We start from the raw sequence: 14,054 nt of genomic DNA, 5'->3' as shown, positions 1-14,054 counted from the left end.
GTGTACTACTATACGCTCGATTAAAAGACTTAAATAGCAAGCTATTTAGAAAAAAAGTCTATTAGACTGTAGACTACGTACTGACTTGACGTCGCGACAAATGGTTTAAAATAAAAAAGTCGGTATAGATACTAAGAAGTCCAAGTCCGACACCCACTAAATTAAAATAAACTTATTTTTTTAGCAACATGCTTCAAAAAATTGCATTGTATCTTATTATCTGGAGTTGCGGCACATTGGCTGCGGACATCCTAATGGCTACACAAGGTAAGAATAGTCTAAGACTTTATAATTTCTGTCAGAGTCAATGCAAAAGTTCGATTTTTGGGATACCAACATCTCAGTTTATTAGTTAAAAATCGAATTTTTCCTACCATTAAATTGCTTACCCAATTATATTAAATGTCTTCAATTAAACTTTCAAGATTTAAGTATTATTAATTTTAAATGTATAGGAGTCTATTATAGGTTATTGAATTCTATTCATTCGATTAAAGGCTACTATAAGCAGTTAATTTTACAGTTGATTATGATGTCTTTACGTTATTAGCTTATCATGAAAATAAATTATATTGGGTTTTTCCTTATACAACATTATAAAACTTTATTCTTATAGTTCGATATATACCGAGGGTGCCATCGCTTTTTCAGCTTATATTGTTTTCTTATTGCTTTAGCCATAAAATGACATGGACAATACATATTAGAATAACAATTTTTCATATTCATTTCGTTTTGATTGTTGTTTAAGTTGAGCAACCACAATGTCATTGTCCAAAGATCAAATGTGGTAGTACATTTCGTTCTCAGAGACAAATTTCTTTTTTGACTCTAATTGGTTTGTGAGCCCCAATATATTGTTTGATTTACTGCTCAATGAGGTAGCAAATAGTGGCGATCGCGCCTTTAACAAACAACAATTCTAATATCAATTGTTTTTACGACCTCAAAAAATTTTTGTTTGATATCACAACATTTATGAACTCGTTTTTATTACTTGTTTATGCTGAAGGACATTACATTTTATTTAGAATATTTGATCTGAATTAGACCTTTTTTTACTTGTTGTGTACGTTTTATATACTAAAATCTTGCTAATTTAGAAATTACCTTTCGTAGCTTTTTTCTTCTTCTCTGGTAATCTGTTTGCGTTTTTGCTGTTGCAGTGGGTAATTTAGACCATGGCTAAATTCGGTTAAAAAATAAATCGATGCTTTTCTCCCACGGAAACGATCGGACTTAGCTATATACTAACAACATAAAACTTTGGAAATTGTATATTTGCCACTTTATCAAAATTTAAAAATTACCAATTTTGTATTTAACATTTTCTATATGTACATATGTATGTGCTATTTAAGTCGCATTTTAATTTGTAAAATTTATAAATTATAAAAATTATATATTTATAAATTTTAGCTTGTCTGCGCTCTCATTATTATTTTTATGAGCTATTATGTAATTGGTTTATTTAAAAGAGCAAAAACGATATATCCAAAACACTATATAGTGTATATATCCAAAATCAACAGTCAAGTCGACTAGCTTTGAAATTTCTGCAAAAAGCATTCACAAAAAGTCTTCGTTGGTCTTGTAATTAAAAACATCATAAAACCAGAGACTACAGTCGAGTTCCCCGACTATCTGTTACCCGTTACTCAGCTAGTGGAAGTACAAGGGAGATTTCCACACTGACAGTTTTTGGTGGTTTGTTGGAGTGGGCGTGGAAAGAAAATGTTTGGCAAATCGATAGAAATTTACAATAACAAAATATCAGAACATTTTTCAAAAGTGTGGGCGTGGCAGTTTTGGTCGGTTTGTGGGCGTGGCAACGTGAATCGACAAACTTGCGCTGCGTCTATGTCTCTGGAGTCTGCTTGCTGAATTTTAACTTTCTAGCTTTTATAGTTCCTGAGATCTCGACGTTCATACGGACAGACAGACGGACAGACGGCCATGGCCAGATTAACATGTCTATTGATTCTGATCAAGAATATATATACTTTATATGGTCGGAAACGCTTCCTTCTGCCTGTTGCATACTTTTCAACGAATCTAGTATACCCTTTTACTCTACGAGTAAAGGGTATAATTATTTACCTCTAAAAAGTTGATTTCAGAATGATGCCACGCTCACAAATATAAAAACTGTACTTTTTTCTTTTATTGTTAAATTTAATTTTTAAAAAAATAATTTAAAAAAACATTTGCTAGAGCTATTCAATGAATACTGAAATTTTTTCTCCTAGTGCATACGAATATACATTACTCGTGTACAAAGTAAAAATATATTTTTTAAAATTTTCAGGCGGTACGAAGTCTCACAAGATACCATTCTGGGAGTTGGCTAAGGGATTAATATCCAGGTATATATAAAATCAGATATTATTTAAATTTTGTTCTATAACATAATGTAAACAACATTTATTTATTTTGGGACTTTGTTCTTGCGAAGTAAATTGTATTTATTCTACGCTGTAACGCTCAGTCCCCGTAGGGAAAAAAAGTTTTTTATCAGAACTACTACCGTTCGTTCATTCGTCCATCCGATGACATCTAGGACAATTTTTTTTACATGAATTTTACCTTTTGAAGAGTCATTACATTTTTATAGCAGATTTCTAGTTAGCCTATACGATTTTTCCAAATGTTTATACCCGTTACTCGTAGAGTAAAAGGGTATACTAGATTCGTTGAAAAGTATGTAACAGGCAGAAGGAAGCGCTTCCGACCATATAAAGTATATATATTCTTGATCAGGATCAGTAGCCGAGTCGATCTGGCCATGTCCGTCTGTCCGTCCGTCTGTCTGTCCGTCTGTCCGTCTGTCCGTATGAACGTCGAGATCTCAGGAACTACAAAAGGTAGAAAGTTGAGATTAGGAATACAGACTCCAGGGACATAGACGCAGCGCAAGTTTGTCGATTCATGTTGCCACGCCCACTCTAACGCCCACAAACCGCCAAAAACTGTCAGTGCTGAAGACTCTCCTTCGCACTTCCACTAGCTGAGTAACGGGTATCAGATAGTCGGGGAACTCGACTATAGCATTCTCTCTTGTTTTTATTTTAACTTATTTTATATTTATAGCAGATTTCTTGTTAGCCTATACGACTTTTCCAAATGTTTTTTATTTTAACTTATTTTATATTTATAGCAGATTTCCAGCTAAACTTTCCGGTTTTTAAAACTGTTTGAACTAAATTTACTTTTTGACCCTAAATGTGCCCCCAGTCGGAAGTGAGATTATTCCAAAACATGTTCTTTGATAACTCTTTTTCGAATGGAAGGTATTTCACAAGAAGGAATTTTTCTATTCCATTTTGCCGGGCGTGGGACTTTGTTTCATACTTCTTTTATAATGTTTATGGATTTTTTCCAGAATCAATTATACTGATAACTCGTATGAGTGCATCTAATAGAAGGGTACCCAAAAAATAAAATAAACAAAGTCCGGGTTTAATAGATAACTAATTTTTCATGTTATGTTAACTAGAATATGTCTGTATAAGTTTCTGGATTAGTAGCCGTGTTGAATTTTTGCGATACATTTTTATACTGACGGAGCAAAAGTAATCTTTTGCATTATTAAGACAAGAGAGAACGCTATAGTCGAGTTCCCCGACTATCTGATACCCGTTACTCAGCTAGTGGACGTTAGAGTGGGCGTGGCAAAAAGTTTTTTGGCAAATCGATAGAAATTTACAAGACTAATACAAAAATTAAAAAATATCAAAACATTTTTCAAAATTGTGGACGTGGCAGTTTTGGGCGGTTTGTGGGCGTGGCAACATGAATTGACAAACTTGCGCTGCTTCTATGTCTCTGGAGTCTGCATGCTGAATCTCAACATTCTAGCTTTTATAGTTCCTGAGATCTCGACGTTCATACGGACGGACAGACGGACATGCCCAGATCGACTCGGCTATTGATCCTGATCAAGAATATATATACTTTATATGGTCGTAAACGCTTCCTTCTGCCTGTTACATACTTTTCAACGAATCTAGTATACCCTTTTACTCGACGAGCAACGGGTATAATAATATATAAATGTATTAGGAATGATTAATAATCAACAAGCATTAGAAATTTTAAAACAAAAATTTGCAAATAAACTGCAATAATGGAGAATGGAAAAAGAAAATAAAATGGATAGGAAAAGAAAAACGCCTAATATAATTAATATTAAATATTTATAAGTATTATTTATATTGTGTTTCTTACTTGCAAAATACCTAACCAAATTTAAAAGCCGTCACGAAATTTCTAGGACACCAGGAAATACTGACGATATCGACAATACAAAATTTAAAATGCAAGTAAAGTAAAACGCAACAAAACAACTAAAAGCATTTTGAACCAGCTTCTTTTTGTTTTCATGCGATGTAGGAAAACATAATAAGTGGGCGTGGCAACATGGGATAACAAACTTGCGCTGCGTCTATGTTTCTGGAGTCAGCATGCTTCATCTCAACATTCTTTATAGCTTTTATAGTTCCTGAGATCTCGACGTTCATACGGACGGACAGACAGACGGACGGACAGACGGGCATGGCCTGGTCGACCCTTTTACTCTACGAGTAACAGGTACAACAATGATAGAAAAGCCCGCATTCAAACAAAGAATTTGTCACATACAATATCTAAAGAATTTTTTTAGTATTCCTTTAAACATTTCAACGCCAGCATACCATTTTAAAGCACAGAACACCACAGCCTTAGCTGGGTAAAAACGATCTTACAGAAATCGTCGAAAAATACATTTTGGAAAACCTGAATGTACCAAAATTTGGAGGAAATTAAAGAAATCTAAAAATTTAATCTTGCATCTGATACAAATCACATTTGAGGGCGGAACTTTCTTTACAGGGCGGGAAAAAAGGATTTTGTTTGCAGTCAATTCCATTTAATATTTATTTAGGGTGATAAAAACAACACTTTTTTAACAAAAATTAATTAATAGAGAGGATTTTTTATCGTTGATGAAATAAAATGTTTGTGATATTCGAGGATAAACCGTTTTACAGAGTTTAGGCTCCGAAAAATTAACTAGGGTTATTACAACACAAAATCTTTGTTTTCGCAGTCAAAAGGGTCTAAAAATGTTTTGTTTTTTAAAATCTTTAGTCAATTTGTTATGCTCTTTAAATTGAATGCTAGATGACAAAAATTTGACAATTTATAAAAAAACAAGAGAGAACGCTATAGTCCAGTTTACCCGTTACTCATCTAGTAAAAGTGCGAAGGAGTCTTCAGCACTGACAGTTTTTGGCGGTTTGTGGGCGCTAGAGTAGGCGTGGCAAAAAGTTATTTGGCAAATCGATAGAAATTCACAAGACTAATACAAAAATGAAAAAAATCTAAACATTTTTCAAAAGTGTGGGCGTGGCAGCTTTGGGCGGTTTGTGGGCGTTAGAGTGGGCGTGGCAACATGAATCGACAAACTTGCGCTGCGTCTATGTCTCTGGAGTATGTATGCTTAATCTCTTTCTTTCTACCTTTCTACCTTTGTAGTTCCTGAGATCTCGACGTTCATACGGACAGACAGACGGACAGACGGACGGACGGACAGACGGACATGGCCAGATCGACTCGGCTATTGATCCTGATCAGGAATATATACACTTTATATGGTCGGAAACGCTTCCTTCAGCCTGTTACATACTTTTCAACGAATCTAGCAAAACCCTTTTACTTTACGAGGAACGGGTAGAATAACATTACAGCCTGGTTCATCTTCAACAAACGCCGTTACGGTAGCTAGCTCTGATCGACTGTTAAATTGACTTACATTCATTTATACGCCAACCACAAGCATTTCCTAGCTCCTAAACCGCTCATAAAAACCTATCAATGTGATGTTAGGCGTCACCAATACTTTTTTAATGAAAGACTTAGATACCAGGAAGCGTTTCCGACCCTATAAAGTATATATATTCTTAGTCCCGATCATCAGCCGAGCCTACCTGGTCATGTCCATCTATCCGTCCGTATGGACGCTGTAATCTCGGGAACAATAAAATCTGTGCTGAGATTATGCATGCAGATTTCAGTGACGACTACGCTGTGCAAGTTTGTTTACTGATGTTGCCACGCCCACTCGAACGCCCACAAACTACTCAAAACTCCTGACTGAGCAAAGGCAATCTTTTGCATTATTAAGACAAGAGAGAACGCTATAGTCGAGTTTTCCGACTATCTGATACCCGTTACTCAGCTAGTGGACGTTAGAGTGGGCGTGGCAAAAAGTTTTTTGGCAAATCGATAGAAATTTACAAGACTAATGCAAAAATGAGAAAATATCAAAACATTTTTCAAAAGTGTGGGCGTGGCAGTTTTGGGCGGTTTGTGGGCGTGGCAACATGAATTGACAAACTTGCGCTGCTTCTATGACTGCATGCTGAATCTCAACATTCTAGCTTTTATAGTTTCCGAACATCGAAAATTGTTTATAAGGGACTGTTATCTTGAAAGAAAAAGTGTCCCTAGCACAAGAAACGTTTAATTCTTTCCACTTTTATATCTTCGGCTTTTGTTTTGTCTTGTATATAAGACAATACATCAGATAATGTAATCAGGGGAAAGACGAGAAACGATTGTTTCTTTAGTGAAACCAGCGTGAGAGGTTTTGGTACTTCAGATTGTATTTTTGAAGGGCCAACTTGTGCCGGTAGTCAAGACTCAATATTCATTTGTGATGGTAAGTTAATCGGGACAGGTAGAATCACTGATTGAGAAACCAGTGCGGGAAAATCGGAATCTCTGTGTACTATCTCCACACATAGGATTAATCGGATAGCTCAGAATCTTTTCTAGATGCCGATCTTAGATTCTTCTAATAGCTGACTGAGTCATTTTTGGCTGCTCAGGCTTTATGACCTGAGGGCCTTTGTTTTGAAAGCAGACAACATTAGTATCCATATTTTTAAGATTCAGACCACTGTACGAAGACACAAAATTAAAACTTGTAAGCGAGTTGTTAAATGACCGCAAAAGCGCACGTTGAATAAAAACAGCGTGGTTTATTATGTAAATTACTTCGTTGATAGTTTTATCTTTATTATATTTTATTTTATTTTAATTTATTTATCGAGACTGTTAAAACCCCGGAGTACAAAATTAGACTAACTTAAAGAGCAACCCGTTTCCCAGCTTGAGGCCTCTGCCTCGCTGCAGCGCAGTCTCCAAAGCGTCAGGTCAGCATTTCGATATCCGGTGTCAGTCACTCGCTCCGCGAGTGCTCCGATCGGGCTCCGGGCAATTGCCCTTTAAATGCGCGATCAGCAGTTCTTTCACTGCGCATGCAAGCCACCGGATATGGTGGCCTGCAATTCGGCAGTTTCTCTCCGTGGGAACCGCCAAACAGCTCTGCGAACCAACGCACGAAAGGGAGAGTAAAGAAACCCCAAAAAAAAAGAAGTTAAAGATTTTGTTAAATTGTTTAAACAAGTGCACAAATCAAAATAGATTCACTCGCGAAGCAAACGGAGTTGTAGTAATTAAGTTTACAAAATTGAAATTAAAACAAAATATTAAAAACCGCCGCTGGCAGTAAATTGTGCGCATTTTGCCAACCACTCCTTACTATTTTTTTACCCGTTACTCGTAGAGTAAAAGGGTATACTAGATTCGTTAAAAAGTATGTAACAGGCAGAAGGAAGCGTTTCCGACCATATAAAGTATATATATTCATGATCAGGATCAATAGCCGAGACGATCTGGCCATGTCCGTCTGTCCGTCCGTCTGTCCGTCCGTCTGTCCGTCTGTCTGTCCGTATGAACGTTGAGATCTCAGGAACTACAAAAGGTAGAAAGTTGAGACTAAGCATACAGACTCCAGAGACATAGACGCAGCGCAAGTTTGTCGATTCATGTTGCCACGCCCACTCTAACGCCCACAAACCGCCCAAAACTGCCACGCCCACACTTTTAAAAAATGTTTTGATATTTTTTCATTTTTGTATTAGTCGTCTAAATTTCTATCGAATTGCCAAAAAACTTTTTGCCATGCCCACTCTAACGACCACAAACCGCCAAAAACTGTCAGTGCTGAAGACTCTCCTTCGCACTTCCACTAGCTGAGTAACGGGTATCAGATAGTCGAGGAACTCGACTATAGCGTTCTCTCTTGTTCGATTTAGATATTCGATTAAAAAATCCTCAATAAATATTGAAAAAAATTATAAAATACAAATTTGGACCTGTATGCTTTTGTTTTCAGAGGGCACAATATTACCTTTATAAGTGGATTTCCGGCTGATTTTAATATTGAAGGACTGCACGAGGTAACACCAGCCGGCTTGGTTGAATATATCCACAACTATACCAATTGGGATCTTTTGGGCTCACGAATGGCTGGAGAAATGCCCATTAGGCCCTGGGATGGCCTGCGATACGCTTTCGAAGTAAGTTAGTAAATTAAACTGATTGAAGATTATCAGCAATATAAAGAAGGGAATTGACATTGATGCTTATATTGATTGATTAAAAATCTATTTCACTGTCGTAATAGGTAAAGATCGAAATATTATTATGTTAATTTGATAGAAAAGTTATAAACTGTACCTGCACAATTGACCTAATTAAAGTCCCTTGGGTTGTTACGACTGAGGGTTTTCCTTTGTACTCGATGCAAAATAACGGCTTGCATAAATATTAGTTTCGAATGCCGGATGTACGAGATTCGCTCTTCTGATCTTCGTCTCTAAGATCTGCAGTATTTGTGTCAATTAAATTTTGAAAATTACTGAATAGATTATAAATCAAGTATATGGCAGAAATAGGACATTATATTCTGGTTTGTTAGGTAGGTATATTAGTAACCTTGATAAGCTCGCCGTTATTGGATCGTAGGATCGATGGGAATCCAATATTAAAAGGGAATGACATAAATTATAGCAAGAGAGAACGCTATAGTCAAGTTCCACGACTATTTGATACCCTTTACTCAGTTAGTGGAAGTGCGAAGGAGAGACTTCAACACTGACAGTTTTTGGCGGTTTGTGGGCGTTAGAATGTTTGTTTTGACAAATCGAAAGATATTTACAAAACTAAGAAAAATGTGAAAAAAAAAACTAAAACATTTTTCAAAAGTGTGGGCGTGGCAATTTTGTGCGTTGTGGGCGTTAGAGTGCGCGTCTATGTCTCTGGAGTCTGCATGTTGAATCTCAACTTTCTAGCTTTTATAGTTTCTGAGATCACTATCAAAACCCTATAAATGTATTAAACAGAACTTTTGCACTTCTTCGGCTTTGCATCGAAATATTTCAAAATGTCTTACGATTAAATGTCAAAAATGCTTATATTACTGAAATTTACTTAATTTTTTATGCATAAAAGTGAAAAACCCCACTTTTATAGACTTTGTCTACTTGTACTTTCTCGAGAATTGGCCATATATACTATTTAAGATCGGAAACGCATCTTTCTACCTGTTGCATACTTTTCAACAAATCTAGTAAACCCTATCTACGAGTAACGGGTATAATAAAAAGACCCCATCTGCATGGGTATAAAAAGTTGAACGGTGCAACTTTTAAATAGATTGAATACTAGAATTAATTAAAAACAAATTTTAAAAAATATGGATTTGAGGTAAAATAATATACATTATCCCGCTTTCCAAATAGGTTGAGTTTTTCCCCCATTTAGTTTGGATGTCAAGCACTTAGACGCTTTCATCTTATTCAAAAGTAGCATTAGTCAATTTTCTACACTCTCTTGCCAGTTCTTTTTTTTACATTTTATTAATTGGAATTAAACAAGTTTACTGCTACCTATGTGGCAGCTTTACCAGGTTATATAGTTTTGCAGCGTAGGCATAACAATATATACTTCACTTTACAAATTAAGCTAATCTAACAATAATTAATTGATTTGTTTTCATTGAAAAAATATTTAAACCAATCTCGATGGTAGATCATGTGTGTGGAATCTCTTCAGCCTTCTTTTTCGCGGGGGACAGATAAACCTTTTCGCCAGGCTGTTGGGGTGGAAGCCGAGCCGCCTCAGATATCTTTAAGCATGGGTCCTGCATACATCGCCTATCTTTGGAATATTAAGAACCCTTTTTATATCTCTGGATCTAATGCCCTTGCTTTGAGAGACTCTTATTTTATTCAGATTATTTTTGGCCGTAATTCCGTAGACTTGCAACGCATACTTCCAAATTGGGGTCAGGATGGATTTATACAGGCGCACCTTATTTGCCAGTGAGAGTTTGTTTCTCGGCGAAAAGAGCCACGACATTTTTGCAGATCATCGTCGTATGCCTTTGAAACGTTAGTCCTCTGTTTAAAATCACCCCGAGGTATTTGTAGAAGGTCTCGTGTCGAAGTGTGGAGCCGAGCATGGAAATTCCTGAGCAGTTCAAAGGCCTTTTAGTGAAAGTGACGCAATCACATTTGCTGCAATTAATGCCGATATTCCATTCCGTTACCCACTTCTCGAAGGCCGTCACATATTCCTGTTGGCCCCTGGTTGCGACACTCATGCTTGTACTCCTGACCATTACCGCGGTGTCATCCACGTAGGTTGCAATAAGTACGTTTTCGTCATCAACTATACGGTATACAGTGAGTAAAGAGTCGGGCCTAAAACACTACCTTGGGGTACACCTGCTGAGATTGTACGTGTAGACGATTTGTTGCCATCGACAACCACACTGAACTGCCTATCCGATAGAAAGATTTTAATACGATAGTTGTTCTGGAGTGCCATGATTTTTTCGGAAGCCGAACTTCCACTTTGGAATAGCTTTGTTCACGCTTGGAAGTTTGAGGATGCATTCGAGTATTACTCTTTTCCAGCATTTTCCCCAGCGCGGGTAGAAGGCTAATGGGCCTATATGCATCTACTTCAGTGGGCTGCTTCCCAGGCTTCGGAATCATCGTTATGATTGCCGTATCCACTTTGCTTGGAAAGTGTCCCAGCCTCAGGGCGCTATTAAACAATAGGACAACGAAAAGCACAGCTTTGATGGAAAGGAGTTTGAGCGTCCTGTTATCTAGGACAAAAAAAACATAAGTTATTGTAAAATAAAGGAAGAATGCTATAGTCGAGTTCCCGGACTATCTAATACCCGTTACAGCTAATGAAAGTGCGCAGGAAAATTTCAACACTGACAGTTTTTGGCGGATAGTGGGGCGATAGAGTGGGTGTGGTAAAAAGATTTTTGGCAAATCGAGAAAAAATAAACAAGACTAACTAAAATGTAAAAAATTATCAAAACATTATTCAAAAGTGTGGGTGTGACAGTTTTGGGCAGCTTGTGGGCGTTAGGCTGGGCGTAGCATAAAATTTTTGGCAGTTAGATAGAAATGTACAATACTAATAAAAAACAAAAGAGAACGCTACAGTTGAGTTCCCCGACTATCTGATACCCGTTACTCAGCTAGTGGTAGTGCAAAGAGAAATTTCTACACTGACTGTTCTTGCCGGTTTGTGGGCGTTAAAATTTACAAGACTAACAAAAATGTGAAAAAATATTGAAACATTTTTCAAAAGTGTGGGTGTGGCAGTTTTGAACGGTTTGTGGGCGTGATAGAAACTTACAATACTAATAAGAAAAAGAAATAATATCAAATTATTTTTCAAAAGTGTGGGCGTGGCAGTTTTGAGCGGCTTGTAGGAGTTAGAGTGGGCGTGGCTACATGGTTAAACCAACTTGCGCGGCGTCTATGTCCCTGTAGTTTGCAAGCTGAACTTTCGAGCTTTTATAGGTCTTGAGATCTCGGCTTTCATACGGACAGACGGACATGGCCATATTGACTCAGATATTGGTCCTGATCAATAATATATATACTTTATATGGTCGGAAATGCTTCATTCTGACTGTTACATACGTTTCAACGAATCTAGTCTACATTTTTACTCTACGAGTAACGGGTATTAAAATATGTGTGTGCCTTGCACAACATTTTAAAAGCGAGAAACTAGGGTTTTTCCTTTCATATTGAGTCGAATTATTTAAAATAATGTGGAATTAAAAGTGTTCTTTTATTCTTAAGGATTTTATGTCGCATTTTCTAATAAGGATCAGAAGAGTACATTAGTATTATTCCGTTGAACCGTTCATTCGGGTGGATATTACCGATTTTAAAAATGAATAAATGAATGAATAAATTAGAGATAATTAAGAAACGATACAAAAAAATTAATGTGTTTTTAATTAACAGTCATGCGATGCAATGTTTCGTGACTCAAAAACTATGGAGCTGACCACGAAAAGCTTTGACTTGGCCATATTGGATGGAGCTTTTCCAGAGTGCTTTTTGGGATTAATATACGATTTAAAGATTCCATTTATGTACATAAACACGGTGGGCTTCTATACAGGAAGTATCTCGACTGCAGGAAATCCTGTTAGCTACGCTATTACTCCGAACTTCTATTCCCGATTTACGGACACAATGAATCTTTACGAAAGGGCTATTAACACGGCCATGCAAATAGGACAAACACTGATGCACATGGTGAGTGGAATTCATATCTTAGCCTAGTATTAACTATTTACCATTACTTTAATTTTTACTATAGTATGTAATGCGTCGGACACACCTTGTGATGCGAAAGCACTTGGGTGCTCAGATCCCGCATCCCTATGAAATGTCGCGCAACGTGAGTTTCATTTTGCAAAATGGACACGCAGTTTTATCTTATCCCAGAGCCTTAAATCCAAATGTAGCAGAAGTGGCTTGCATTCACTGCAGGCCTGCTAGAAAACTTCCTAGACACCTTGAGGAATTCATCGGCGCTTCTGGATCATCAGGATTCATTTATGTTTCTATGGGTTCTTCCGTAAAGGCCGCAAACATGCCAGAGGCCTTGCGTCACATGCTTGTAAAGACCTTTGCACGTCTTCCGTATCATGTGCTATGGAAGTATGAAGGCAGTTCCACAGATATAAAAGATATCACATCAAATGTAAAACTTTCACAATGGCTACCGCAACAGGACATTTTAGGACATCCGAAGCTTAGAGCGTTTGTAACACATGGAGGCTTGCTTAGCATGTTTGAGACGGTATATCACGGAGTACCCGTAGTTACAATGCCGGTATTCTGCGACCACGATGTTAACTCTGCCAAGGCCGAGATCGATGGTTATGCAATAAAGCTAGATCTTCAGACGCTATCAACCAATCAGTTGTACAAGGCTATTATGAAAGTGATTCACGATCCTCGCTACAGAAATTCAGCGCGATATCGGCAAAAGCTCTTTTTGGACCAGCGCTCAACAGCGCTAGATACTGCAATATACTGGACCGAATATGTGCTGCGACACAATGGCGCTTATCATCTACAGACTCCCTCCCGAAATATGACGTGAGTTTAAAACGATTATTTTAGTGTCACCATATTAATCCTTTTTCCTTAGATGGTGGCAATACTACTTACTCGACGTAGTTGCGGTGTATTTTATTTTACTTTACGGCCTGATTTTAGCACTGAAGCGCATGGATTTCCGATCCGAGAAGGTACGGAATCTTCATTTCCTGATGTCTCCTTCATTTACAATAGCAAAATCGAAGTCAAAGAAGATTTAACAGAACTCTATAATATCCCAATAGTGGGGTACTTAAAAATTAAGTAGAATACAATGTGATTCACAGCGTCAATGAAATGGATCGAATAGAAAATTTTGACTATTCCAAGTATTGTATTCAAAATTGTATATATAAAATATCACGAGTGGGGTTTTTTAATATTAAGAAAGATACATTTTGATTTAAAGCGGAAAAACAGAACACATTACAAATTTGTGACTGTTCCAGTGTACCATTTTTAAAACACTTATGTTTAACTAAATAAATTAATGTATAAACCATATTTATCTTATTGACACTGAATTAATGATATTAATAGAAGATTCTTCTACTTAAAACAAGAATGTGCAAATAAATCGCAAACAAATTACATTCTCAAAACAAGAGTAAATGATATAGTCGAGCTCCTCGACTATCTGATACCCGTTACTAAGCTAGTGAAAGTCCGAAAGAGAAACTTCAACTCCGACTGTATCCATACAAGCTCAACACAGTCACATATGGT

At 36.9% G+C, this 14,054-nt stretch overlaps 1 protein-coding gene across 1 annotated transcript; it reads left to right on the top strand.

The window, feature by feature from the left end:
* Positions 1-46: 46 nt before the first annotated feature.
* LOC122615978 (UDP-glucosyltransferase 2) lies at positions 47-13,832 on the top strand. The gene is made up of 7 exons (XM_043791186.1): positions 47-118; positions 185-267; positions 2,309-2,366; positions 8,225-8,408; positions 12,180-12,476; positions 12,541-13,328; positions 13,381-13,832. Exons 2-7 carry the CDS (start codon positions 189-191, stop codon positions 13,547-13,549), a joined length of 1,575 nt encoding a protein of 524 aa, XP_043647121.1. The 5' UTR covers positions 47-118; positions 185-188; the 3' UTR covers positions 13,550-13,832.
* Positions 13,833-14,054: the final 222 nt, after the last annotated feature.

The sequence above is a fragment of the Drosophila teissieri genome, chromosome 2L (genome assembly GCF_016746235.2).
Source record: "Drosophila teissieri strain GT53w chromosome 2L, Prin_Dtei_1.1, whole genome shotgun sequence".
Lineage (NCBI taxonomy): Eukaryota > Metazoa > Arthropoda > Insecta > Diptera > Drosophilidae > Drosophila > Drosophila teissieri.
This window is presented reverse-complemented; position numbering and strand designations above follow the sequence as displayed.